The sequence below is a fragment of the Aulostomus chinensis genome, chromosome 17 (genome assembly GCF_037954235.1).
Source record: "Aulostomus chinensis isolate RoL2024-O1b breed Wild chromosome 17, RoL_Achi_v1.0, whole genome shotgun sequence".
Taxonomy (NCBI): domain Eukaryota; kingdom Metazoa; phylum Chordata; class Actinopteri; order Syngnathiformes; family Aulostomidae; genus Aulostomus; species Aulostomus chinensis.
The window spans coordinates 9,130,468-9,157,026 of NC_141336.1; the positions used below are offsets into that span (position 1 = coordinate 9,130,468).

Here is a 26,559-nt window from a genome sequence, read left to right on the forward strand (position 1 = left end):
AAATTAAATTAATAACAGCTCTTACACAAGCTGTTATGTGTGGTTTACTGTTTCATAATTACAGATAAGACTTTTCTAGAGTTTTAGAATTCTAGTTTGGCAGGATTGTAATTAATATTGGACCTATTTATTGCACGTATTTTGTTTTATTTACTTAGCCTGTTTCGCATTTTATTTTATGAGATGCACCAAGAGTGGCAGCACGATGGTGCAGTGGTTAGCACTGTCCCCTCACAGCAAGAAGGTTCCGCATTCGATTCCCGGCTCAGGCACGGGATCTTTCTGTGTGGAGTTTGTATGTTCTCCCTGTGCCTGCGTGGGTTCTCTCCAGGTTCCTCCCACAGTCCAAAGACATGCAAATGGGGACTAGGCTAACTGAATACTCTAAATTGACCATAGGTATGACTGTGAGAGTGAACGGTTGTGTCTGTATATGTTGGCCCTGCGATGGACTAGCGACCTTTTAAGGGTGTACCCCGCCTCTGGCATGAAAACCGCTGGAATAGGCCCCAGTCCCTACGCAAACCTTAACAGGATAAGCGGAAGAAGATGGATGGATGGATGGAGATGCACCAATGTGTCAGAGTAAGAATCAAAGCATTGTTTGCTGACAGATGGATAAATAAATTTCAATATAATGCAAAAGCGTTGCACTGACAATATTCTTCTTCTGCATACATACAACCCGTACCCATGGTGTATCAGTGGCACTTTAAACCGTTTTTGATTTGTTTGATGTATTTAAAGAGAACAATTCTCATAAGGAGTATAATGTTTGCACAATGAGTAAAAGATATGATTACAATTCCTTGATATCATTGTCCAAAAGAAATTTGATTATTTATTTTAAAATTCTACGTATATGTATAAGAATTTTAAAATAGATAATCATATATGTGTATGTGGTATGTGTACAGACACACACGCATATATATATATATATATATATATATATATATATATATAAACACACAATATACTCCGTTTTGTCGTTTTTCAACAATGTTAAATCACTTTTTAATCGGCGAGGTATTTTATCATACATTAAAATCTTGCTTTTTACGAGTTCCTCTGAACGCAACATTGAAATCCTGTAGCTTGGACTCTACGGACCTCAGCAGCAGACTGTTGCCTTGATGGGTGTTTGTTCTTTTTCATAAAGAGTAGTACTTAGCATAATTTGATGTTCGTCGTTAATACTGGAGACATGAGTGTAACGTTTCTCATAAATTGTTAACCGAGGCACATGCCATGTCAACGGGAAACCTCAATGCTGTTGTCAGGCTTTGAGGGCGACAGAGACGTGTGTGCTGCCGCGCTACCCTGAAGGAGACCAAGTGAGAGCCAGCTTAAGTTTACTACAACTGCTTCCTCGATACCAAAGGGGACTCTTTCATTTTTGCATGAATATTCGACGCCATTGCATATTTAAATGTCTAGACTACATATAAAATGCAAGGTACAGTAGTCCACAGTATCTTTATGGCAAAAGGTCGGCACAGTTGAAGTTAAAAACAGTAACGTTGGCGAAGCTAAGTTTGTTGGTTAGCATTAGCTTACTTGCTGAGATGCAAGGTCCCAATCCCGGTTCAGACCATTTTGGCTCTGGCTATTTACTGGATTGACAATCGTGCCTAGCTAATGTTACTTAAGTTGTCGTTTGTTTGTTATATGTTTAGTAAGTTACAGTTCTTATGGTAAGTTATATTAACAAAATCATTTGTTGGTGTTTATTTTTTTTCAAATCTGTCACGAAATGTGCTCGAAGATATATATTTGACGGAAAGTTCAAATGTTTGTACTGTCAGTGCGCGTTTCCTCTGCAGATATACACTACGTTGTCAAAATTGTGAGGTATAACGATATTAAATATAGCAGTATAATTAATAAAACAGCCCTATTTGGTGATTGTAATTTGCATTTTATTGTTCTACTTCAATGATTGTTCTACTTAAATGGTCCTTCTCGAGTGTAGAATGTGTTGTTGAACCGGTCTGACTCCAATTGTTCTTAATGTTTAAGTGAACTACGGCTATCAACATGTGAATTGAAACTGAATGAGTGATATTCCATTTATTTCTTCTTATCAGGACATGGAGCATTGGAAAAGATCATCTGAGTAGCACCTAACAACTCATTCAAGACCTTGGCTGCTTGAAACAGCTGTCACCTGAGTTCATAGAGCCTGTTTAATGTAACATAGGGTTGTTTCTGTGAAGCTACCATGGATATCTTTCCCCGGCCAAGTGGTGAGATCCAGAGAAGGAACCCCCAGCATGACTTTGAGCTCATTCAGAGGGTGGGAAGTGGCACTTATGGAGATGTGTACAAGGTATAATGTGCACTTACTTGTTTCCATGGATTCCCTGTAGAGCAGGAGATACTTGGCTTGCTATCACATAATTACTCGACCTATCATCCTAATATAATGCAGAGCTTTGTTTGTTTTGCAGCCTTGAAAAAATGTGGCTCACAAATTTGACAGCTGGATAAGGGCCAGTAATACGTCTACTCCTGTAGTATATGTCAGCATCAAAATATACTTACATAGCTTTAACATTTCAACATGGCATCATTTTCTGCTCCTTGATTGAGACTGTGTTGATGACCTCGCTCCTAGTCCAAATTTGAAGTGTGAAGAGATTCAAGATTACTAATCCTTAGAGGAATATGTCATTATAAATACATACAGTTATATAGTAACAAACATTAAATGCATTCTGCTGACGAGTAAAGAATAGGGCTCCATAATTAATTAAAAGATGTATTCAAAACTCAATGTGGTCTACTGCAAGCAGGAAGGTAATCTGTCAAAGGCTAATTGTGTGCCAGAGTACCACTTTAGATTAACTATGTTGGTGCTGCAGAGATGCCTTTTCTGCACATCATATTCAAAAGACTCAAGAGAAAACATTTCTGTGTTACACAGAAACTTACAAAAAAAACTGCAGACATAAGAATAGTGGGTGCAGTATGTACCACACAGTCCCTCATTTCACACTCATGTCCTGAGTTCAGTGAATTCACTGATAGAAGGATGAAAATGTTTGGTTTTTTTTTCATTTTCATGTATCCTTTCCATTTTTTTTGTTGTCTACCTGATAGGAGTTGTTTGTTTAAAAAAAAAGGGCAGAGACAGATGTTCTTCATATGCTGTCGACTGGTAAAGAAGTGTAGTATTTCATTTGATCAATTATCTTAAACTCTACAATATACCTGTCATATTAATGATTTTACAGTTTAGGTAATTTGGCCGTAAACAATCTATATATGTAAAAACGCTCCAATATTAAATATTTTGATGTTGGGAAAACAAGTAGGCAGTACAGTGGTGCAGTGGTTAGCACTGTCAGCTCACAACAAGAAGGTTCTGGGTTCGAGCCCCGGCTCGAGCATGGGATCTTTCTGTGTGGAGTTTGCATGTTCTCCCTTTGCCTGCGTGAGTTCTTTCCAGGTACTCTGGCTTCCTCCTGCAGTCCAAAAACATACAAGAGGGGACTAGGCTGATTGATACTCTAGATTGACCGTAGGCGTGGTTGTGAGTGTGAATGTTGTCTGTCAATATGTGTTGGCCCTGCATTGGACTGGCGACCCGTCCAGGGTGTACCCCGCCTTTCGTCTGAAGGCTGCTGGGATAGGCTCCAGCTCTCCCGTGACCCTTAACAGGATAAGTGGTAGAAAACGGCTGGCTTGATGGAAAATAAGGAGCCATACACGTTATGTTTTTTTATGTTCAGCCTTACAAGTCTTACACTTTCATTTGCTTATAATTGATAGAGCTTCAATTCTTATAACTCAATAGAAAATATACTCTGTGCTATTTGACAGTGCAAAAGTTTACTTAATTTTCATGTGCTTGAGAAAGAGAAGGCACCCTGCAATCTACTGCATCTATGCAATGTAATCTATAATCTGCTTGTTGGCAAAAATAATTTATCTTGTTTCATTTCCTCTACAATTCTACAATTTCATTTAGCAGACGCTTTTGTCCAAAGCGACATACAACACAAGCAAGCATTTCCTCCACTTTGTTTGCCTGATGTGAATTATGTGAGGTGTGCGGGAGAGTTTTCTTGTTTATCCATCTGGGACAGATAAACAGTCTGATCCACAGAGCTGGTAATATTTCTGGCAGCCTGTCATGGCCTCTCTCCATACAAAGCCTCTGTGGCCAGCCCCCACCCCTAGACAGGCCAGCGGTGGAATGCTGCGCCTGGTATTCTCCCAGGCGTTGCTGCAGCGGGCTGAAATATGATCAGGCCCCTGTCTAAACATGCTTTGCTGTGGGCGTGGTCTGCACTGTGGGCATGGTGTGCACCACACTGAGAAGAAATGCCTCAAATTGGAAAAATTCTTTGCCATTCTTAACATTGGATGTTGATAGAAATTATAAATTAATGTTAGAATACTGAAGATTTGCTTATTGGTTAATTAATTTTTCCTGTATTTGGCTGTAAGTGATCTTACAATAGCCCTTTATAAGCTTAAATGTGCTATTTTACAGAATGTTTGCTCAGGGAAAAACATTTTTAGATGAATTTTAGTTTTGGTTTGCATTACCGCACTTCAGGTAACCATAACGATGAACATGATCACTGAATACACTGTCCTTTTTCTGCTTTCTTCACAATATGATTCAAAATAAGGTGTTTAAAGATGAAAAGATATCTTGTTAAGTATTGGTCTTATTCACCTGAATTTTTGTTTTATTTCCCACACACTTGGCCAAAACATTAAGTTCTAAGTTGTTTGTAAAGGAGATATGTTCTTTATTGTGTGAAGAAATGCAGTTTTTTTGTGTGTCCACATGCTTATTACTCAAGTCATCAGTCCCAGCTGTTTTAGTCTGTCTGACATTGAAATAGATTTTGTGTCTGGCTTGTCTGAAGGAAGAAGTAGTCTAGCAAATTGAAAGTTTCCTGTTGATCAACTCAATCATTGCCAGCAGTATAATGTTCATAGTTTTGCGGTTAAATCAATTAAGCTGTTGCTGATGTGTCTTTTCAGGCCCGAAACATACAAACAGGAGAGCTTGCTGCGGTGAAGATTATAAAGCTGGAACCAGGTAAGGGTGGTCATTTCATACCTCCAGTTTTTATTCAACACTGCTTTAAATGTTATTGTCCAGCGTTTGAAATGTAATGCACATAACAACCAGAGAGGCTGAAAGAAATGTGCTGTGTGCCAGAGGGTGAGATTGCTAATATATATGTGTTGGAAGTGAAATGACTGTCTTAATTGTATATAAAAAAGCACTCATTTAGGAGGCATTTATCGAAGAAAATCCAATCTTGTGCTGCATTGCAAGAGACTGTGTCACTCAGGGGTCTGTGCTGATGATGACAGAGTTTGCGGGACCCAGATTAGTGGGATTATGAATAGAGCTTTGTACCACTGGCAATCAGACAGGGCTCAACTGTAAAGCTGTCCAACATGAAGAGCTCAGCAAAGAGATTTGTTTATGTGTGTTTTCCCTTTCATTCAACATTTTCTGACAGGAATGAGGGAGTGTGACACTAATGGTATGTTTTCTTCCAGGATCATGTCTTGTTTTATCTTAAGATTTTTTTGTCTTGATCACCAGGTTTAAACGTTGTAAACTCCTGATATATTCTGAAATATTTTAGGGCAGATTAGTAGATCTGAGGTGTTACCTAAAAGAAAAATGGAGTGATGTTTTTGGTGTCATGACATTTCAGAGTAAAATACCAATTAACTACAGATGAACTTTGAAAATTAGCTATCTCAGAGTAATTAAGAAAGGGGTCGGAGTGGTGTGGCTTATACAGAGATCGTTTCATGTAACCGTAAATGTTCAGAGCAGGTTTTATTCATTTTTGCTTAACTTCTTGAAATGAGGCAGGGATTAACCCAGTTCAAGTCAATCTCTGTGAACAGGACTCCACACCTCCACCCCCACTAGCAGGAGTCATTGCTCTGTGCTTCAAGTAAATAGTATTGGGCGGATATGGTATCAAACAGGTTTATCCAGGAGCAGAGACATGCTGAAAGGAGCAAGGAGTGGTGATGGCTGTTGGATTAAGACTTTTAATAAGGTTTTTATTGATTACAGCATTTACTTGCAGTGTAGCTACAGTGGAAAGCATCCTGAACAGTCAAATGAAAAATAAGATCTTCATCACACTATTGGTTCATTGGTTGTCTCTGATTTTGTGGTATTTTTAGCATACAGCTAATGGTAATTGGAAATCCAAATTTTCTATACATTGAACATTATGAGTGATCAGTTATAACAGGATAAAAAAACAGGATCTGCTCCTTAGTTTGGTGGTGTTTTTGACTAGAGGCTGTCAGTTTGTTTTTTAACATCTCAGCATGAAATTGGTTGTGTAATTATGTAATAACAGATTTATTTTTTAGTAATGACTCTAAATTAGTTTAATGACTGTAAATAAACAAATGGGAAAGAATTGCAGTCGTGAATGAAAGATAGATATATATCACTGATCATCAACAAAGCTGTAAACCATATACTGTGAGTCTCTGAAACAATTACAACCAAGTTGAGGTTCAAATTACCGTATTTTCTGCACTATAAGGCGCACCTAAAAGCCTTGAATTTTCTCAAAAACCGACAGTGCGACTTATATATGGATCAGTATTGGTTAATTACGGCTACGGTAGTCAGGGCGCATCACCGAAGTAACAGTGGTAAAAACGGTAAAGGCGAATTCCAGACACACTTACAACGCAGATTTCAAACTCAAGTCTATCAGTCACACAGCTACCGGTATGTACGTGTGTGTAGAAAGACCCCAAAAGGGCTCCTTTCAAGAGACACGCTTACGACGGAGAGTTCAAACTCAAGGCTATCAGTCACAAACTTGTTTTGGGAGTGAACGGAGTTGTCAGAACATTGGTTTGTATTCTCTTAATAAAGTTTGACTTACTGACTTATCTGACTGTTTTGTTGACATTCCCTTTAGCGCAGCTCCATCTAGTGGATGCATAACGCAACCCCAGCCACTACAGTAGTTTCTATTCTATGCGCCTTATAATGCGGTGCGCCCTATATATGAAAAAAATTTTAAAATAGGCCATTCATTGAAGGTGCGCCTTATAGTGCGGAAAATATGGTAAGCAATTTTTTTCACTAAGCTGTTGTTCAGCCATCTACTGATGTGATTGTTCAAACATTCAAATGAACAATTTGGATTTAAATTATATGAACTATTGAAGTACAAAGTTAAATGAAACTTTGGTCCCAAGGGATCCTAAAGCTTTCTAAAGTCATGGAAAATTAGATCAGTTTACATTTGCATCTGTTTTTATTATGACCTCGTTTGGCTAATAGCTTCTACTGTTGCTACTTCCAAGAGTTCTGAACATATCAATACATACCAGTATGACTCACTAAAACACAGCATCTGTAAATGGACAGTGCATGTTAAGTGTACATCCGACTTTTTTTATTTCACTTCCTTTTGAACAACCATAATCTAGACCAAAGGTTCCCAAACTGGGGGGGCACAGTGGCATTGCGGGGGGGCACAGATGGAATTCATGAAAGTAATGCAGCATATTGTCCATTGCCCATTTAACAAGAGATTGGGGGAGAAAATGATTTGCTAGAGGTGGTGTAAAATTAATATCTGATAATATCGCAGAGGCTGTTATTTTTCCACTCATTTTTACTGTTGCCCGTTCGATCTGCTCAGAGCAGCAGCAGCGCCGCAAAGCGCACCCACCGCACCCACCCTCACCCCCCACACACATACACACTTGAAACAAAGTCTCACTCATGCCAACTGACCAAAGTTGGCAACCCCGTGCTAGCATAAAATGGACACGTTTTTGACGGAGCCCCCGCATAAACGCAAAGCAGAGGATGAAGCATCGGCAAAAATTCCATCCAAGGCAAAGACCAGAAAATATGACGACACTTATCTTTGCTTTGGCTTCACCTGTACAGCGGTGGGTAATGAGGAGAGACCGCTGTGTTTGGTCTGTCTTAAAGTGCTAGCTTGTGACAGCTTGAAGCCGAACAAGTTAAGACGCCACTTGGAGACACATCATCCAAGAAAATTTTCTTGTGAGTCAAAGGGGGCCCGGCTGAGAAAGTTTGGGAACCACTGATCTAGACTGTGTGAAAGATAGTCTCCTCCACTTGTGTAAAGCTGATGATATTCTGTCTTGTTCTTTTTATCTTAAACAACCTATCTCTTTAAAAGACCAAACCTAATGAATGGCCACACAATTTTTTTTTTTTTAAAGGGTATATAATTATTTATTCAAACTCATACTTAAATAAAACACTGATTTCAGCTGTGGAATAAGGCATCTGTGATGATGCTGTGGTGATGCTGTTGAAGGACGGAGTATGTTGGATCACCTCACTTAGTCAGTCATCGTGAAGGACTTCGCATAGTGAAATGATATGGTTTAGTGATGGTTGTTATAGTTTGAATACTGAATTTTTCATTTTGTGATACCACTGAATACTAAGATATGTAGCTTAAGTTAAACTGGTTGTTGGATAATTAAGCATGTGTTTGCATTCCAACTAGAGATTAAATCAGACATTCATGTGAATTTAAGGTCTTCTCAGACTGAAAATAACTGTTTTACAGCCTCACTGAGCACACACTGTTTTTTTAGCTTGAAAATAACCTCTGCAGTTCAGAAGGCTATAACAGTGCACATATCATGAATGTTTGCAGAAATTGTGTCCTACATTAGTTTTATGTTGATGGAGTCCTATGATTTCAAACTGTTAGATTGCTGAAGCTGGCTGCGTCTGGTAGAACTTTTACTTTGCATTGACATATTGCAGGGCATCTTTGCACAGTTGGTAGCAGCTGAAAATCTTTATCTAAAATATTTTTCTCTTCTTACTGTCCACTGGTCCCAATTTGTATTGTACGAAGCGGCCCAGGGCCCATTAAATATGAACTCTGACTAGGTTTATCTGACATAGGTTTGATGTGTGTTCAATAATAAATCAAATCCAACTACTGTCTAACAAACACAAATAAAATGACACAATAAAATAGCTGCATTGTAACCAAGCTTCTCATTGGGAACTCAGCTGTTTTCAGTTGGTAACCTATGCAGTCCCCCAGCCTACAGGTGCAAAACTGTATGTTTTTTGCAGCCCTCTAGGTGGCGCTGGTGGCCCAAGTCTGGGGGGTGGCCCTATGGTTATGAATCAGTGCCCTATACCATATAAGCCTTGAAAGTAGTAGGTGTTTCTTTGTCACCTGCTATAAGAGAGTTTACATTGAGATGCTATATTAAACCTTAAAGTCTGAGGGTAGAAGGGCAAGACTTTGGTCTGTAGTTTAAACTCTGTCAAACTAAGTGTAAAGTTATTGAATATGTAATATAGACCTCTTCTTCATTCAAATGATGTGCTGTAATTGTTTTTATCAGCATATCCATATATAGTTTCTTCTGAAAAGGAAGAGATTTACAGTGTCAGTTTTGTATACCAACATAATCATTAAGTTGTTGATATCCAAATGGCAGATTCGCTTATAACTTTAAAAAAAAAATCCTCTACACAAAATAAAAATCTAACTTATTTTCCATCTGTCTCTGTGATTTTCCGTCTATTTCCAGGGGATGACTTTTCCATCATACAGCAGGAAATCTTCATGGTGAAGGAATGCATGCACCATAATATTGTGGCCTACTTTGGAAGCTACCTCTGGTGAGTGTTGGCTCCACAATGCTCCTGCTTTGTTATTTCATACTTCATAGTTTCTCCTCCCCCATAGCCTGTTCATAGAGTACTGTTTATTGAATTCATATGTAATTGTCATGAAACAATAATATGCATGAAACTTGCAAAATGTATTTAATTTTTTAATCACAACTGTGTGAGAAGAGGGCTATGCTGACGAGGCCCTTCAGTACAAGGATTTTTTTGAGGGAGCCTATGTTTTGTGGCCGGTATGTGGGAGGAAGTACAGCCAGTCACCTACTACTACGTCAGACTTCAAGGTTGAACTGGAACGGGAGCCTCTGATCTGTTTTGTATGGCTTTTATTCTAGAGAGATGTGTGTCTTTTCACAGAAGGAATGTCTTGTGTAGGGTTTCCACATAAAGCAGGTTACTTTATATGAGGGATGGATGCCGGTTCTGAGTTTTCCCATCACTCTTAGCCGATTATGGACTGCTGATTTTCTTGAACCGATTTTTTTTTTAGCCGGTACTGTTTTTTTCTCCATCAATTTCAAATATTACAGGTCAAGAAACATTTATTGAACAGTATAGTTGAAATAAACTAAATACAAATATTTAAACATGAATAAAACAATGATCATAACGAGCCTGCCCTGAAGAGGCAGCCATCTGTATAAAGAATAAATGAAAACACAGATAAGTATCAATCTTTTAACATCATCTTACATTCATATCATCCAATATCATCACCCTTTCATCAATATCTACAACACAGCCTTGATGATGCATTGCTGACATATAAGACAGATATAATCTACTCATCGCAAAATGTCCTTTTGTCCCATATTTAAATGATTCAAGAGAAAACGATATACTTTAAAAGTAGCTTTTGACCTAAAGTGCTTGATGTGTAACTTAACACTGCCATGATTTCAATTTCTCATTACTGAGACAAAGAACTTTAGAATGAACTTCTCATCCTGGACACATGACTTTTGTGATGTGTTAATCGCACACTTTGATATCGCGATGACGATTACAATTCGATTAATCGCCCAGCACTAATACACACACACACACACACATATATATGCCAAAACTATATAGCTAATTGTTACTTGGCCGAAATTTAAAAGACCATCTGTGTTGTTGCGACTGTCTTTCTGCCTCTCCACTTCAAGCTAGCAATTTCTTCTCCCTCTCGCTTTCCTCTCTCCTGCTCAGTGTGCCACATGTTTAGTCACTCCTCTACCTCCTTTAGTGATACTGATAAATTTGTGAAATGTAGTTTTTTGTAGCACTGGAGGCAAGGCTTTGCGAGGTTGACTTGGACCTGCTTTGCCCTGATGGATCCAAACAATTAGCTGCTAGAGCTAGCCTGCCCCAAGTTAACTGGTGTGGACCTCCTTAGCTTAGCGCCTAGCTTAGTCCCGTCCAGCGCTCCCTCGGCAGCACCTGATAAGCCGGGAAACCAGAGCATCTGGGTGACTGGTCGAAGGAAGCATAGTCCTAAACAGAAGCCTACTGTCAGTGACCAACCACAGCTTCACGTTTCGAATAAGTTCTTCCCATTCAGCGACACATCCGCTGTGAAGACAACTCTGGTAATGGGAAGTTCCATTCTGAAAAACAGGAAATTAGTGACACTGGCGACCATAGTCAAATGTATTCCAGGGGCCAGAGCGGGCAACGTTGAGGCAAATCAAAAACTGCTGGCTAAAAGTAAACGTAAATATGATATGAAGTCAGCCATAACAGACATGTTTAGCTGCGTGTCATCGTTCAACCTGTGGCTGTCGAGGTGGTGTCCAGCAAACGAAGTGGGCTTCATAAATAATTGGAAAACTTTCTGGGGGAGATTTATTAGGAGAGGGGGCATTCATCCCACGTTGGATGGAGCTGCTCTCATTTCTAGAAATATGGCCCAGTTTATCATAGAACCAAAACCCTGAAAACCAGAGTTCAGACCAGGCGGCATAGCTGCCATCACACGCTTCTCTGCTTGTCCACTGGGGCAGTTTACCCACCCAAAACTCCATAGAGACTGTATATGTCCCCCAACCACGTCAGTTTATTCACTCCATTTCTATTGGTAGAGGCGTCAACTAGAAAAACCTAATCAAAATTAACACGACCACCGAATTATCTGATAAGTATATGAAAATTAGATGTGGATTATTAAACATCAGATCTCTGATGCCAGAAATTGTTTTAGTCAACGATTTAATATCTGACAATTGTATTTGCTCTGTCTCACTGAAACCTAGCTGCATGATGGTGAATATGTTAGTCTAAATTAATGCACTCCTCCTAGGCACATTGACAATCATATTCGTCAAGGCTCCGGCCAATGAGGTGGAGTTGCTGCCATTTTTGACAGAAGTTTAGTAATAAATCCCACAACCCAAAATAAGTTTCAGTTCATTTGAAAGCCTGATTCTTAGTTTGTCTCATCCAGCCTGGAAAACTCTACAGACACTTTTATTTATTATTGTGTACCACCTTCCTGGTCCTTACTCTGAATTCTTATCTGGATTCTCAGACTTTATATCCAGTTTAGTTCTTAAAACAGATAAAGTCATGATATTAGGTGACTTCAATATTCATGTCTGTGTTGATAACGACAGTCTGGGTGCTGCATTTATGTCTCCTCTAGACTCAATTAGTTTCCATCAGTCTGTTCATGAACCGACTCACCGCCACAACCACACCCTCGACCTCATTCTAACATATGGAATTGAAGCTGAACATCTAGTTGTATTTCCACAGAACGCGCTTTTATCTGACCATCAATTAATCACTTTCGAATTTGTACTTATCGATGACACTCCACAAAGTAAAACAGTAGATTCCAAATGTTTGTCTGATCAGGCCATAGCTAGATTTAAGGAAGCAATTCCATTGGCGCCAAATTCAGTGTCATGTCCCATTATAACAGAGGACACTGTTGTCAACCTTAGTCCCTCCCAAAGTGATCATTTTATTGATAGTGCAACAGGTACCTTATGAACAACTTTGGACTCTATTGCCCCATGAAAAAAAACAACTATGAATCCAAGGAAACAAACACTTTGGTAAAATTCCGAAACCAGACAGCTTAAACAAAGAACTCAGAAACTGTAGAGAATATGGTGCTCCTCTAACCTGGAGGAGTCGCGTATAATCGTGCAAGATACCCTTAAAACCTATAGGAAAGCCCTTTGTAAAACTAGAGCAGCCTCCTACTTGGTACTACTACTTGGCACTAATCGAAGAGCACAAGTACAACCCTAGGTTCCTCTTCAGTACTGTAGCCAGACTGTCAAAGAGCCACAGCTCTATTGACACAAGTATTCCTGTTTCCCTGGGTAGCAATGATTTCAGGGACTTCTAATGACAAAATTCCTCTGAATTAGAGAGAATTTTTTTCCCCTCCTGCCATCAGCTGACAACATGGCACCTATAACCCCAAAAACTTTAGAGGCAGCTGAAGGACCAGACATAAACTTGAATAGTTTTTCTCCCATTAGCCTTCATGAGCTGAGTACAATAATGTCCTCCTCTAAACCATCCACCTGTCTTCTAGACCCCATCCCAGCTAAGCTGCTGAAAGAGTCTCTACCCCTAGTTAAGACTTCTCTCTTAGATATGATCAATGTGTCACTGTTATCTGGTTACATCCCACAGTCCTTAAAAGTAGCAGTAATTAAACCCCTCCTCAAAAAAACAACTCTGGATCCAGAAGTTTTGGCCAACTACAGACCAATATCAAATCTTCCTTTTATCTCCAAAATTCTGGAGAAAGCAGTTGCTAAAGAACTCTGCGACTTTCTCCACAGCAACAGCTTATTAGAAGATTTCCAGTCAGATTTCAGGTTTTATCATAGCACAGAAATGGCACTAGTCAAAGTTACCAATGACCTCCTACTGGCATCAGATGAGGTATTCATATCTTGGTGAAGCTTTTGATACCATTGACCATCATAATCTTTTACAGAGACTGGAACATGTCATTGGCGTTCAAGGAACCGCATTAAATTGGTTTAGGTCATATTTACTCGGTTGATTTCATTTCGTACTCGTTAACAAAAATCCCTCTGAAACCACGACAGTCAGTTATGGGTCTGTGCTTTGACCAGTCCTCTTCACACTATACCTGCTTCCACTAGGTCACATAATAAGGAAACACTCGATTAATTTTCACTGTTATGCAGACGATCCACAGCTGTACTTATCAATGCGTCCACATCAGACAAATCAGATGAATAAACTGGAGGCCTGTCTACAGGAATTGGATGACCCATAATTTCTTTTTATTAAACTCTGACAAAACTGAAGTTATTGTGCTGGGCCCAAAACACCCTTGGAACACCTTATCTAGTGAGATAAGTACCCTGGATAGCATCATCCTGGCCCCCAGCACTACCATAAGGAACCTAGGAGTTCTCTTTGATCAGGATCTGTCCTTTAACCTCCCACATTAAGCAAATCTCTAGGACTGCTTTCTTTCATCTTCACAACTTTGCTGAGATGAGACAAATCCTGTCTCAAAAAGATGCAGAAAAACTAGTCCATGCATTTGTTACTTCCAGGCTGAATTACTGCAATTCCTTCCTATCAGGCTGCACCAGTAAGACCCGAAAGACTCTCCAGCTGGTCCAAAACACTGCTGCCCACGTGTTGATGAGAACTGGTAGAAGAGACCATGTCTCTCCTGTACTGACTTCTCTGCATTGGCTCCCTGTCAAATTCAGAATTGTATTAAAATTCTCCTTCTAACATACAGTAGCAAGTTCTCAACAATCAGGCACCTCCATATTTGACAGAACTCATAGTCCCCTATTATTCAAGTAGAACCTGTCACTTCCAGGATGCAGGGTTACTTGTGGTTTCTAGAGTTTCTAAAAGTAGAATGGGAGCCAGAGCCTTCAGCTAGCAGGCTCCCCTCCTGTGGAACTGCCTCCCAGTTGAAGTCCAGGATGCAGACATAAGAGCTTCCTTTTTGATAAAACTTCTAGTTAGGTCTGGCTTAGTAGGCTAGCCATTGGATAGGTTTAGAATGCCCTGATATGTCCAGGACCCTTACTGGATGCCCCCCTTGCCATGGCCGGGATTTGAACCCCCAACCTCGACTCTGTGCTCAGGTCTGTTGCCTTAACCACAGTACTATCCAGCTGCAATATATACATAGCTATATCAATAGTTAGATAGACAGATAGATAGATTTATATATATATATATATATATATATATATATATATATATATATATATATATATATATATATATATATATATATATATGAATATATATATGAATATGAATATGAATATATATATGAATATGAATATGAATATATATATGAATATGAATATGAATATATATATGAATATGAATATGAATATATATATATATATGAATATGAATATGAATATATATGAATATGAATATATATATATATATATATATATGAATATGAATATATATATATATGAATATGAATATCTCGCTCTCTTTATATAGATATAATAATTTTTCCACCTTGTTGTTCATCATCAGTTGCATTGGGCTTTTCCAAATGTTTTGGAAATAAAGAAATTAAAGTGTTTTTGCAAGGTATTTTATTGTGCAGGTAATAAACCCAGTCCTTGGTTTTGTTCTGCGACATTTCCCTTAGGTCAGTTTTCACACAGGTGAACTGTTGTAAACAGGGAACACAGCAAGACACACATATCTGGGTGAGGATATACTGGTCCTCATTTATAAAAAAACAACATACAGCACAAAATGGGTATATGTTGGACAAACGATCCTCCCCATGCAAATCTCAGCATTTATCAATATGGACTTGAGCAGAGGCTACATTAACAAAAAGTCTGAAATAATGTATTCAAGTTTTCAACACAGCTTAACTTGAAGGTGCAGCATAGTGGACATGGCAGAGTTTGAGTATTGTCATGGTAGATTCTGATGGTTTGATGGATTTTCTTTTAAAAAAGACAATAAAAACTTAAGATTTTGATGATCACAGGTACTCTTAAAAGGAGGGTGAAGTCATCTTCTCACTGTGCTACTACAGTGTTTAAATTCCTATAAATACTCAATGCACCATAAATTGTAGCAGAGCAGGTTCAACAGTGCGCTTGGTTCACAGGGGTACTGGGCTGCTTCAGGGCTGTCTTAATCAGTTAGGGAACTCGCCAGACACAGTTACCTTGGACCTTTGACCTTGGAGAAAATGAAACGTGAAAGTTTCGATCTCTCTTCTTTGTCAACTGTGTCATGATTCTCCAAGATTGATAAATCAAAGGACAAGGCTGTCTAAACCAGTTTACATTGCATTGTAAGCTCTAAACGCTAATTGTTTTAAGGTGCTGCATTTATCAAAAGCAGGTCCTTCGTATAAGGTAATCGTCGAGATATGACCAGTTTAATAAATCACGTGTGTCTTGTTGTGCAATGATTGTTTCACTCAGCTGTGATCGGGCTTCCACACTTGATTGATAAATGAGGCCCACAATGTGTAAATCAAAGCCCAAGCATCAAGAGAACATGAACACACACACACACCTTGAACAGAGCAACTTTAAATACTTAGTGTGCTTGGAGATCACTAGCATTCAAGGCAAGATCTTTTAAGAAAATAAGAATAATTTGTCAAGCAGGATAGTAAACCTGATAGGCAATCCTTCCAATGGATATTCAGATTAACTATAAGAAAACACACTCTGACATACCCACACACTCCTCAAGTGTCACCTGCAGAGTGCACTTTAAGTTGAGATGAACTCCCTATGCAAACATAGCAGCTAACAGGTTAAAGCCTGTCCTACCTGAGTCCTCAGTCATCATGACCAGCTGGTCACCTGGTTTTTAATTCAGAAATGGCATCATGTACCTGCTGTGCATTAGTTCCATGGGAATACTATTAATTCACAGCCAAGAAAACCCACTACATTAAGGGTTCCGATGTGCAGTGATGACACCTTGCGAGCACCTCTGATTGTCAGCTGTCACAAGCATTAGTTTATAATTACCGTAAATTCTGGACTATAAGCCGCGACTTTTTTTCGACGCTCCATGCCCCGCGGCTTATACTCAGGTGCGTCTTATACGAGGATTTAGGGGGCAGCGGCAGCGGGCAGTAATTCCCTATTGTTCCTGATGGTAGCTCCAAGTACCATACTTAGGGAAATTCCTAGCCAAATGTTATGGTAATTTCTCTAAGTACTGTACTTGTAGCGTCCAGTCCATGCCGCGGTGCAGTGTAAAAAGAGCATCACACGATATTTTCAGTCATTTGTACTCACCCTCAAGATGGAGAGCAGAAGAAGGAATGCTTATGATGCAGCTTTCAAGTTAAAGGCAATCAATCTGGTGGTTAAAGATGGAAATAGAGCTGCAGCACGTAAGTTTGGCATAAACGAATTGATGGTGAGACGCTGGAGGCAGCAACATGACGAACTGACCCAATGCAAAAAGACGACAAAAGCTTTCAGAGGTCATAATAGCAGATGGCCTGAACTTGAAAACGCTCTGGAAGACTGGGTCAACACGCAGAGAACGGGCGGCCGAGGTGTTTCCACCGTGCACCGCGGCTTATTTACCGGTGCGGCTTATACGTGTACAAAGTTGATTTTTTTTCCCCTAAAATAAGCATCTGCGGCTTCCATAACGGTGCGCTCTATCGTCCGGAATTTACGGTATGGAAGATGTCTCTCATATGTGATTCCTCCTCCCTCAGAGTCATCAGCTTGTTGAGGCATTATTCTCTCAGGAGCAACATCTTTATATTCCTCTGATTGCAGCATATACTCTGAGCCCCCACTTTCAAAAAGCAGCCTTGGATTTTTGAAATGGACAATATGAATCCAAGTAGGGGTGTCAACATTAACTGGTTACTCTACCACTACCATCTTTCAAGCCTCTTTCAGAATCTCACTATGGGAATTGCCCTCCTGTGCAACCAATCATGGATGCGTCAGTAACACCATTTCACTCTCATGACAGAACAGTCACATCCTTGGATGCATGTACAGCCACTTCCTGTATGTAACTTCCCTAGCGTCATTTAAGTGATCCCTGCTTTCTTGTAGGGCCCTATAATTTCCGTGATCGTGGAATTGGGCAATAAATGAAATTGGAATGACTTTCTAATGCGGAATAACGCGGAAATGCTGTTTTCATGAGACAGAGGAACATAGACCTGGGGAATCATTCCCGGGGGTCGCCAATCAGTGTGACACAACCCCTGCCCCCCGTCCCTTTCCAAACAAAATGCAAACATGGCACTCCCCCCGTCTGCTAAAAAGCTACACAATACGACGCTCACGCCTAAATACAGAGCTGAGCAGTACCCCGGTGACTTCTATGTGTCAGGTGATGTGTTATTTTGTACATTTTGTCAACACTCTGTTGACTGGAAGTGGAAAAATACGTGTGATGACCACCTGTTTTCCAAAAGTCATATAAAAAAACAAACAAAAGCATCACACTAACGCTAGCCAGCAGAACACGATGATGATGATGCAGCAATAAAGTATTGAGGAAAAGTGCAATATTGTTTTGCCTCAATGAATGTAAGGTCATTTCTATTTAATTAGTGTGCATTTTATTCATAAACATTATTTAAACACACTTTTGCGGTAAAATATAAGTAAAAGGTAAAAAATGGAACTCCATAAAATTAAAATGGACAAAACGTAATTTTGGAAAAAATAAAATGGAATTTATAGGGCCCTACCTGAGAAGTTCATACAAGCTTCTCAGTGATTCTGACATTGTGATATTCATTCAACCGCTCTGACACATTTTCAAGACAGTCACCTTGTATGAGTATTGTGTAGTCAGGATGTTCTATTTGTGTTTGAAGCACTTGTTTGGAGCATTTTGCTGCTGTGTTTTGAAAGCTGCCAAAGATATTAAATCATGTTTTTGTCCTTGCAGAATTATTATAACTATAATTATAGCCCAGTATTTATTTACTTTTGTCTTTTCGTCTGTCAGTCGAGAGAAGCTGTGGATATGTATGGAGTACTGTGGTGGAGGATCTCTACAGGATATTTATCATGGTGAATATCTTTTTTTATTCATAGCAATCCTGTCCACTTTGTTCTTACCATTTATACATATAATAAGATTGTGTGTGTTGTAGTGACGGGACCTCTGTCAGAGCTTCAAATCGCATATGTCTGCAGAGAGACCTTACAGGTAGTTAACATTTTAAGTGATATTTTTCATTAATATGTAAAATTTAGTTAACTTTTTCTCAAGTGGAGTTCTTTTTGTTTTTCAGGGTTTGGAGTACTTGCACAGTAAGGGCAAAATGCACCGTGATATTAAGGTATCATGTCTTTTCTCTTTTGTTGTATGAGATCTTAAATTCATGCTTTTATTGTCAGATTAACTTTGAGATGTATCAATAATTCTAATCATATTCAAGGGGTGAGGGTGCATATAAACAGTAGAAAAGCATAAGCAGCATGTGACCAGCAGTGTCAATCACTGCACAGTTTTTCACTGCACAGCTGTTTTTGATCAACAGCTGGAGCCTCACACTCATGTGTTATAGGAAGTCAGGGCTGTACCTATTATCTTAACTTAGCTCTACACAGAGAGCACTTCCTGTTTCCTTTCTTCTCAATGCAGGATGCCACCAAAGAGATTCTGTCAGGGCCAACAGAAACACTGTTAGTGAAACTGTCTAAAGACTTAAATTGGAAACCACCCTGTTGGGAGTTAAAGGTGCCATAGAGAGGTTCAACGGGGTATTAATTCTTGTTCTGTGATGTGATATATAACCCCACAAAAAATGGTTGGGTCTGTGATGGCTCAGAACCTTCCTAAAAGGCTCTCTGAAACCGCTATGTTACCATGTTGGGTTTAGAATGCATTGTTTGTCCCTATTGGGGTTGTTTCTGACCTTATCTGGCAACCTCATTATTTATGCAAGTGCATGAGTTGACGGCGATCGGTTGCCGTTGTTTATCTGGCAACCTCATTTAACTACTACTCGGTGATTGGCTGCCCTTACTGTCACTGAAAAGAAAGTACTCCCACTTTCTCGGCTAACTGTCGCCGGTGCTAACTGTGACTGCTACTGTCAATTGACAACATTGCATATCATACAACAACATTCGTAAGATAAGATACCAAGTAGCCATGGCCCATTCGCGGATCCAGCCTTATATGCAGTGGCGGGGTGGCTGTCAGGACAACCGAGAGTTTTCCCGGTGGCCTGGCCCTTTGGTAGCCTGCCTGGCTGGCGAGATTCCTTCCCCCTTAAGCCAGGCCAGGCCAGCTAGCGACAGACAGCGCAGATAAAACAAAGGTCTCAATTCTATCTCGGCCATTCATTCAATCAATCTGCCTAGTCATTCAGTGCTGCTGCTGCAGTCTCCAGTTTATGTCGCGTGAGCGAGTGACGCGAGAGAGCTGCACTCACCCGGCTCGCTCGCATAATCGCCCCCTCCTGAAACATGTCGAAGGGGCGTGTGTGAAAGGGGTGGGTTCATTGTGTGTGAGTGTGTGTGTGTGTGTGTGGGGGGGGGGCACTGACTGAACTGTGACGTAACACTTAAGCCAAAAACGCATTTTCCCGCGGCGATTCAAAAAAGGGGAGATACTTCAAACAGAAGTTATGACACTGCCTCACACTTTGTGTGAATTCCCCACAACTGGGGAAAACACCAAAAACACAAACGTTGATTTTCATTCTGGGGGACCTTTAACTGAAACTCATTCAGTAACAGAGAGTAACTGAGCAATTAATGCTTTAACCAGATGTTTCCGAGAATGTTGAACACATCTTGGTGAAGCAGTGAGGAAAAGATTGTCTAATGTTATTATTATGGTCTAAAAAGTTAATGTTTATGGAATTTTTCTGCAGGGAGCCAACATACTTTTAACAAATGATGGCGATGTGAAGTTAGGTAAGTACTCTTTAGTGTCTTTTGCAGCTTTGAGGCATTTGTGAATAATCTGAAAACTCCAATCCACTCTTGTTACAGCTGACTTTGGAGTTGCAGCAAAAATAACAGCCACCATTGCCAAAAGAAAGTCCTTCATTGGAACACCATATTGGTGAGTGTATCACCATCATTTTCTGTGGAGTCTCATTTAGAGAAACTGATCAAATATGTGCATCGATTTATCATCAGTCTATTTAACTGGATTTGTAATCTCATTTGCAGAGACAATTTCCTCAAATGGTTAGATTGATAGTTTCGCCAAAAAATACAAGTTCAAAGTCTCAGGGTGACTGTCCTTGAGCAAGATGCAAACCCCTGTCTGTCCTTGTGTCTCTGTTCTGTCACTGACCCTGACCTGTGTGAACACATTTCAATACATCTTCAAACGACTGTTCATAGGGCACTGTTATGGGATTTTATAGCCTTATACTGATTTTGATATTACCCAAGATGTGTAACCGATACAGTAAATTTTTGTGCTGGTCTGAGAATAGACCCTTTCTATATCTATTGTGCTCCAATTTTCAACTGATATGTATATGTAAAGGAAGATGGTTATTTCCTTAAAAAAATAATTTACTTAATTAAAAGTATTAAACATTATCATACATGACCATTTGAATAAAGACCAAATAGAAATAGTTTAATAAACAAAGGGGAAGTGCCAGACTGCTCTCTGCTGGACACACATGTTACATGAATTTAAATAACCATAGGCATTTTTTTCCTGCATTTTATGTGCTGTAAAAGAAAGAAAGTCTTTTAATATCAAAAAGCATCAGGAAGCATGTAGGCAAACAAAATAGGCCCATGATTAGCCAATAACAGGGAATGTATCAGCCAAACAATACATTAGTTGAGCCCCTAAAATCACTCCATGGAAGGTAGAGTAGTGGCTGCATTTTTTTAATCCTACTTTTGTTCATAAGACAAAACCTGAAAACATTCCTCTGTTTGATTGCTACTGAATGGAATTGATTGATTCATTGAGGTGTTAATTTTGGAGAACAATAAAAAAGTAATATTTAAAATAACAAAATAACACAAACACAATAATAATATAATAATAACACAAAAGTCTTAACTAGTTTGATTCTACCCTGTCTCCACTAGTCAGCATAGCTATATATGTTGACTTCCTTTTTTACGACAAAGAGCAAGAAGGCCTTCTAAGAAGTGGGTCAAATTAAATTGTATTCATCTTGCCTGAAATACGAAATCATAACCTTCCTAGACGGGGCTGTTAACAAAAACTGTGAACAGTTGTGTTGCTTTGACGATGATGATACAGCAGTTTGATTAGATATGTCTATGAGAACCATCTACACTGTGATAGAGTGCAATAGGATACCACTGTGGTCACTAACTGAAGGTAGAGGTGGTCGAGGAAGCATGGAGTTGGAGGAAGTGACCACATTCAATTGTAAATTTTGTAAAATAACCACGCCCCACAGAAGGTAATCAACCCATTGAGACCTGCTGCAGACCGGTGGAAAGGTGCATTGGTTTTGTGCACCTGAATAGCTGCAAAAGCTTTGAATGTCAAAACGTACTCCTTTCCAGTGTTATTATATTCCTGGAGCTTGTCTCCTCTTGGAAAAGTGATGTTGTGGCTCTGCAATGACCTTAAAATCTTACAGATTGCCCCAAATAATCATCAACTGTTGAACTCATGACAAATAGGATGGATTAAGCTTGAACAGTGAACATAAAAACAGCTGCTTTCTGTCCCTGGTGGTGAAGACAGTGCAGTAGGCGAGCCGTTTCCTGTGTGAGGAGTGGAGACCTGTTGTCTCCTGTGTGTAGCAAGGCGGGAAATTAATTGGAGGTTAGCCAGCTACTATACTCACCATCATACGCTGCGAAGAGGCTCAATTGTTTAACTACTTCCCAGGCCATTGCACAGTGCCTCGAGCTCAGACCTTGACAGAAATGAAGGCTTGCTGATGACACCAGTTCGGTGAAAAATAAAGATGACATATTTTAGTACCCAGTGGTTTGCCATCTTTCAGCCTCCGACAGTACCTAGGGTGAAATACCCAAAGGTTCACTACTCTTGGAGAGACAATTAACCCAGCTTTAATACTCAAATTAAACCCCTGAAAATATAAGTAACAAGTTTACCTCTTACAACTGGATTTAAAACATTGCTTAACCATGTTATGTGTTTTGCTGCTGAAGTACTTTTCAAAGACTAATATTACTAAACCATTACCGAAAACAGATAAAGATATAATATTCAGGAATACACATAATGGACTCAACTACACATTTATCTGTGCAACAATTTTTGGGCATTTTAGCACTCCAACCCTGCATCACCAATCTTTGTTTATTGCAGCCAGTAATGTATTTTTCATCACAGAATTTTTGAACTGCCTCTGCATAGGATGGCTCCAGAAGTAGCAGCAGTGGAGAAGAATGGTGGTTATAACCAGCTGTGTGATATCTGGGCTGTTGGCATCACATCCATAGAGCTGGGCGAGTTACAGCCCCCAATGTTTGACCTGCACCCAATGAGGTAAAAACACATTCCTCAGATGATTCTAAGGAAGCTTTCTGCATTTGTGTGCCTCTAATGGTCCATCGTGTATTAGAGTTGTCATCCTGTTTTAATCAAACATTTTATTCAACATTATTCATACTTTAGGACGATAAGATTTGGGAGAAGACTTTTTCATTTCCTAAATCTCAATTACCGTAAATTCCGGACGATAGAGCGCACCGTTATATAAGCTGCAGATGCTTATTTTAGGGGGAAAAAAATCAACTTTGTACACGTATAAGCCGCACCGGTAAATAAGCCGCGGTGCACGGTGGAAACACCTCGGCCGCCCGTTCTCACGTTTTGACCCAGTCTTCCAGAGCGTTTTCAAGTCCGGGCCATCTGCTATTATGACCTCTGAAAGCTTTTGTCGTCTTTTTGCATTGGGTCAGTTCGTCATGTTGCCGCCTCCAGCATCTCACCATCAATTCGTTTACGCCAAACTTACGTGCTGCAGCTCTATTTCCATCTTAAACCGCCAGATTGATTGCCTTTAACTTGAAAGCTGCATCATAAGCATTCCTTCCTCTGCTCTCCATCTTGAGGGTTAGTACAAATGACTGAAAATATCGTGTGATGCTCTTTTTACACTGCACCGCGGCATGGACTGGACGCTACAAGTACAGTACTTAGAGAAATTACCATAACATTTGGCTAGGAATTTCCCTAAGTATGGTACTTGGAGCTACCATCAGGAACAATAGGGAATTACTGCCCGCTGCCGCTGCCCGCCACACCCCAGGCTGAAGGTAAAATCCTCGTATAAGACGCACCGGAGTATAAGCCGCGGGGCATGAAGCGTTGAAAAAAAGTCGCGGTTTATAGTCCAGAATTTACGGTACATCTTCTTGAGAGACACAATTACACGAGTGCAACTCTTGTATATGTCTCTAGGGCCTTGTTTTTGATGTCAAAGAGTAGCTTCCAGCCTCCCAAGCTAAAAGACAAAAACAAATGGTGAGTTGTGCCATTGTGGGATGAATATGCTCCTTCATAGTTTGGTCGTAGAGGACATTAATAATGATCATTGTATTTAAACAAACTATCTCAATCCCCAGGTCTACTGCCTTTCATAACTTTGTCAAAGTGTCTCTGACAAAGAACCCAAAGAAGAGACCCACGGCAGAGAAACTTCTATCAGTAAATATATCGAATTGTTTACATATGCTTGGGAATGTAATTTTTTGAAGCTTTTTTTGAAGTTCATGAGTAAAATTTTTTCTCAGAAGAGGCACAGAATTCAAACTTAATCAGTTTTGTACTTGCATTATTACCGTGACCTCACGCTAAAAGATTGACACCAAAGTAGCGGGTAGTAATTAATTTTCAATGGAAATTGGCGACAAAGAGCTATGCTAGTGTGGAGAGTGATGACTCTGTCACAACTCCATGTCTCAACTGTGTACAAATTAGGTGTGAGTTTGCCAAAGCAGCAACCAATTGCAAATTTAGTTTAGAGAAAGTCATTGCAGATGTCTGTGGTTGTTTGTTGGCTATACATTAAAATTTTGTATATTTATTGATAATCTATTATAATAATTTCGACTGTAGTCTGCTCCTTTAAGTAAATAGATCATTCAGCAAAAATGTGATTGAGAAAATCAGCGATTTCATTTTTTTAATTGACAGATATATGTACTTAATAATCCACATTTGTTACATGAAAACTGTCATTATCATCTTTGTCATAATGTGTAGCCCAAGCGTCCCGAATAGCTCTTTCGCAAACTTGATACTGACCCCAAGTAATCTTGATACCTGTTGACACTGTTTGTACAACCTGTCCTTTGGCAATGAGCTGACAGCAGCTAGCAATCACAGCAACAGCTGCTGCTCCTGAATCTTTTGGTGCAAGTCCTGGATTATGCTATTGTATTATTACATTGGTGTCATAAAAATGATAATTTCATCAAGCCCAATTACTTTTTTTCTAACAATATCTGTGAGATTTGATGGAATTTCCAAGTCTGGCCCACAATTTATCAAAAAGAAGAGAATTATGTTGTTTGTTAGCATTCAATCCTTGTATGAATGTGAGGACAGATATGACTTAATGGTCAAGGAAACTCATTATCAAGGTAGACGACTAATGTATTATCAAAATGTCCCCATGTTGTGTACTGAATATCAGATTGCAAGTACCCTAAAATATTTATAACTTTTATGTATGTGTTTATTCTTCCAGCATGTGTTTGTGGCACAGACAGGTTTGACAAGGAAGCTTGCTGTCGACCTCCTGGATAAAATGAACAACCCAGACAACCACCAGCATTTCAGTGAGGTGGACGATGATGACCTCGAGGTGAAGTTTGATTCCACAGCATAAAATAACATAAATTTGTAAACATATTTCCCTTTGCTTTTTTAAGTAAGCAAATTATTTTAATGGAAGTGGATGGCATTTGGAAAGTATGCATAGCAGTAACCAAATATATTGAAACACAAACATTTAGTTTTATGAAGTAAAATTGCCTATTAATAATAATTGACTTTAGTTTTTGCAGGTCTTATTGCGCAAAAACATGAATGCTGAAAAGAAAAACTATCAATCTTATCTGATGATACCAGAAGTTGTTCTAGAAAATGTCATTGCACTGACATGCTCCCTATTGATTAAGATATACACTGCTCAAAAAAATAAAGGGACCACTAAAATAACACATCCTAGATCTGAATGAAAGAAATATTCTTATTAAATACTTTGTTCTTTACATAGTTGAATATGCTGACAACAAAATCACACAAAAATTATCAATGGAAATCACATTTATTAACCCATGGAGGTCTGGATTTGGAGTCACACTCAAAATTGAAGTGGAAAAGCACACTACAGGCTGATCCAACTTTGATGTAATGTCCTTAAAACAAGTCAAAATGAGGCTCAGTTGTGTATGTGGCGTCCACGTGCCTGTATGACCTCCCTACAATGCCTGGGCATGCTCCTGATGAGGTGGCGGATGGTCTCCTGAGGGATCTCCTCCCAGACCTGGACTTAAGCATCCACCAACTCCTGGACAGTCTGGTGCAATGTACCGTTGGTGGATGGAGCGAGACATGATGTCCCTGTCTGTCCATCAGTCTCTTCCCTTTCGCTCTCTCTTTATCTCTGTCCCACTCTTTCCTTCTGCATATCTGTCTTCCTCCATTATCTGTCTTTGTCTCTGCCCCACCCTCCAAATCAGAAGGCCATCCCCATTGAGCCTGGGTCTGCTCGACGTTCCTGCCTGTTAAAAGGAAGGTTTTCATCGCCGCTGTTGCAGGATGTGCTTGCTCATGGAGAATTGTTGGGGGTAAATTCATTGAAGGAGTGTGGTACTAGACCTGCTCTACCTGTGAAGTGTCATGAGATTGCTTTTGTTGTAATTTGGCGCGATATAAATAAAACTGACTTGACTTGACTAGATGTGCTCAATTGG

At 39.5% G+C, this 26,559-nt stretch overlaps 1 protein-coding gene across 6 annotated transcripts in view; it reads left to right on the plus strand.

Annotated features, from left to right (window-relative positions):
* Nucleotides 1-1,089: 1,089 nt before the first annotated feature.
* map4k5 (mitogen-activated protein kinase kinase kinase kinase 5) overlaps nucleotides 1,090-26,559 on the plus strand; it is a 57,863-nt gene continuing 32,393 nt past the window's right edge. For 4 of the 6 annotated variants that reach the window (XM_086183460.1, XM_086183462.1, XM_086183463.1 and 1 more), the window contains exons 1-13: nucleotides 1,090-1,459; nucleotides 2,091-2,332; nucleotides 5,008-5,065; nucleotides 9,583-9,673; nucleotides 18,635-18,699; nucleotides 18,783-18,838; nucleotides 18,924-18,971; nucleotides 20,517-20,559; nucleotides 20,638-20,710; nucleotides 22,988-23,119; nucleotides 24,038-24,100; nucleotides 24,202-24,283; nucleotides 25,329-25,445. In XM_086183460.1, the coding sequence (XP_086039586.1) occupies nucleotides 2,225-2,332; nucleotides 5,008-5,065; nucleotides 9,583-9,673; nucleotides 18,635-18,699; nucleotides 18,783-18,838; nucleotides 18,924-18,971; nucleotides 20,517-20,559; nucleotides 20,638-20,710; nucleotides 22,988-23,119; nucleotides 24,038-24,100; nucleotides 24,202-24,283; nucleotides 25,329-25,445 (936 nt within the window). In that variant the 5' untranslated portion in view covers nucleotides 1,090-1,459; nucleotides 2,091-2,224. The remainder of the gene's footprint in view (nucleotides 1,460-2,090; nucleotides 2,333-5,007; nucleotides 5,066-9,582; nucleotides 9,674-18,634; nucleotides 18,700-18,782; nucleotides 18,839-18,923; nucleotides 18,972-20,516; nucleotides 20,560-20,637; nucleotides 20,711-22,987; nucleotides 23,120-24,037; nucleotides 24,101-24,201; nucleotides 24,284-25,328; nucleotides 25,446-26,559) is intronic. The other 2 variants (XM_086183461.1, XM_086183465.1) reach the window with 2 other exon arrangements.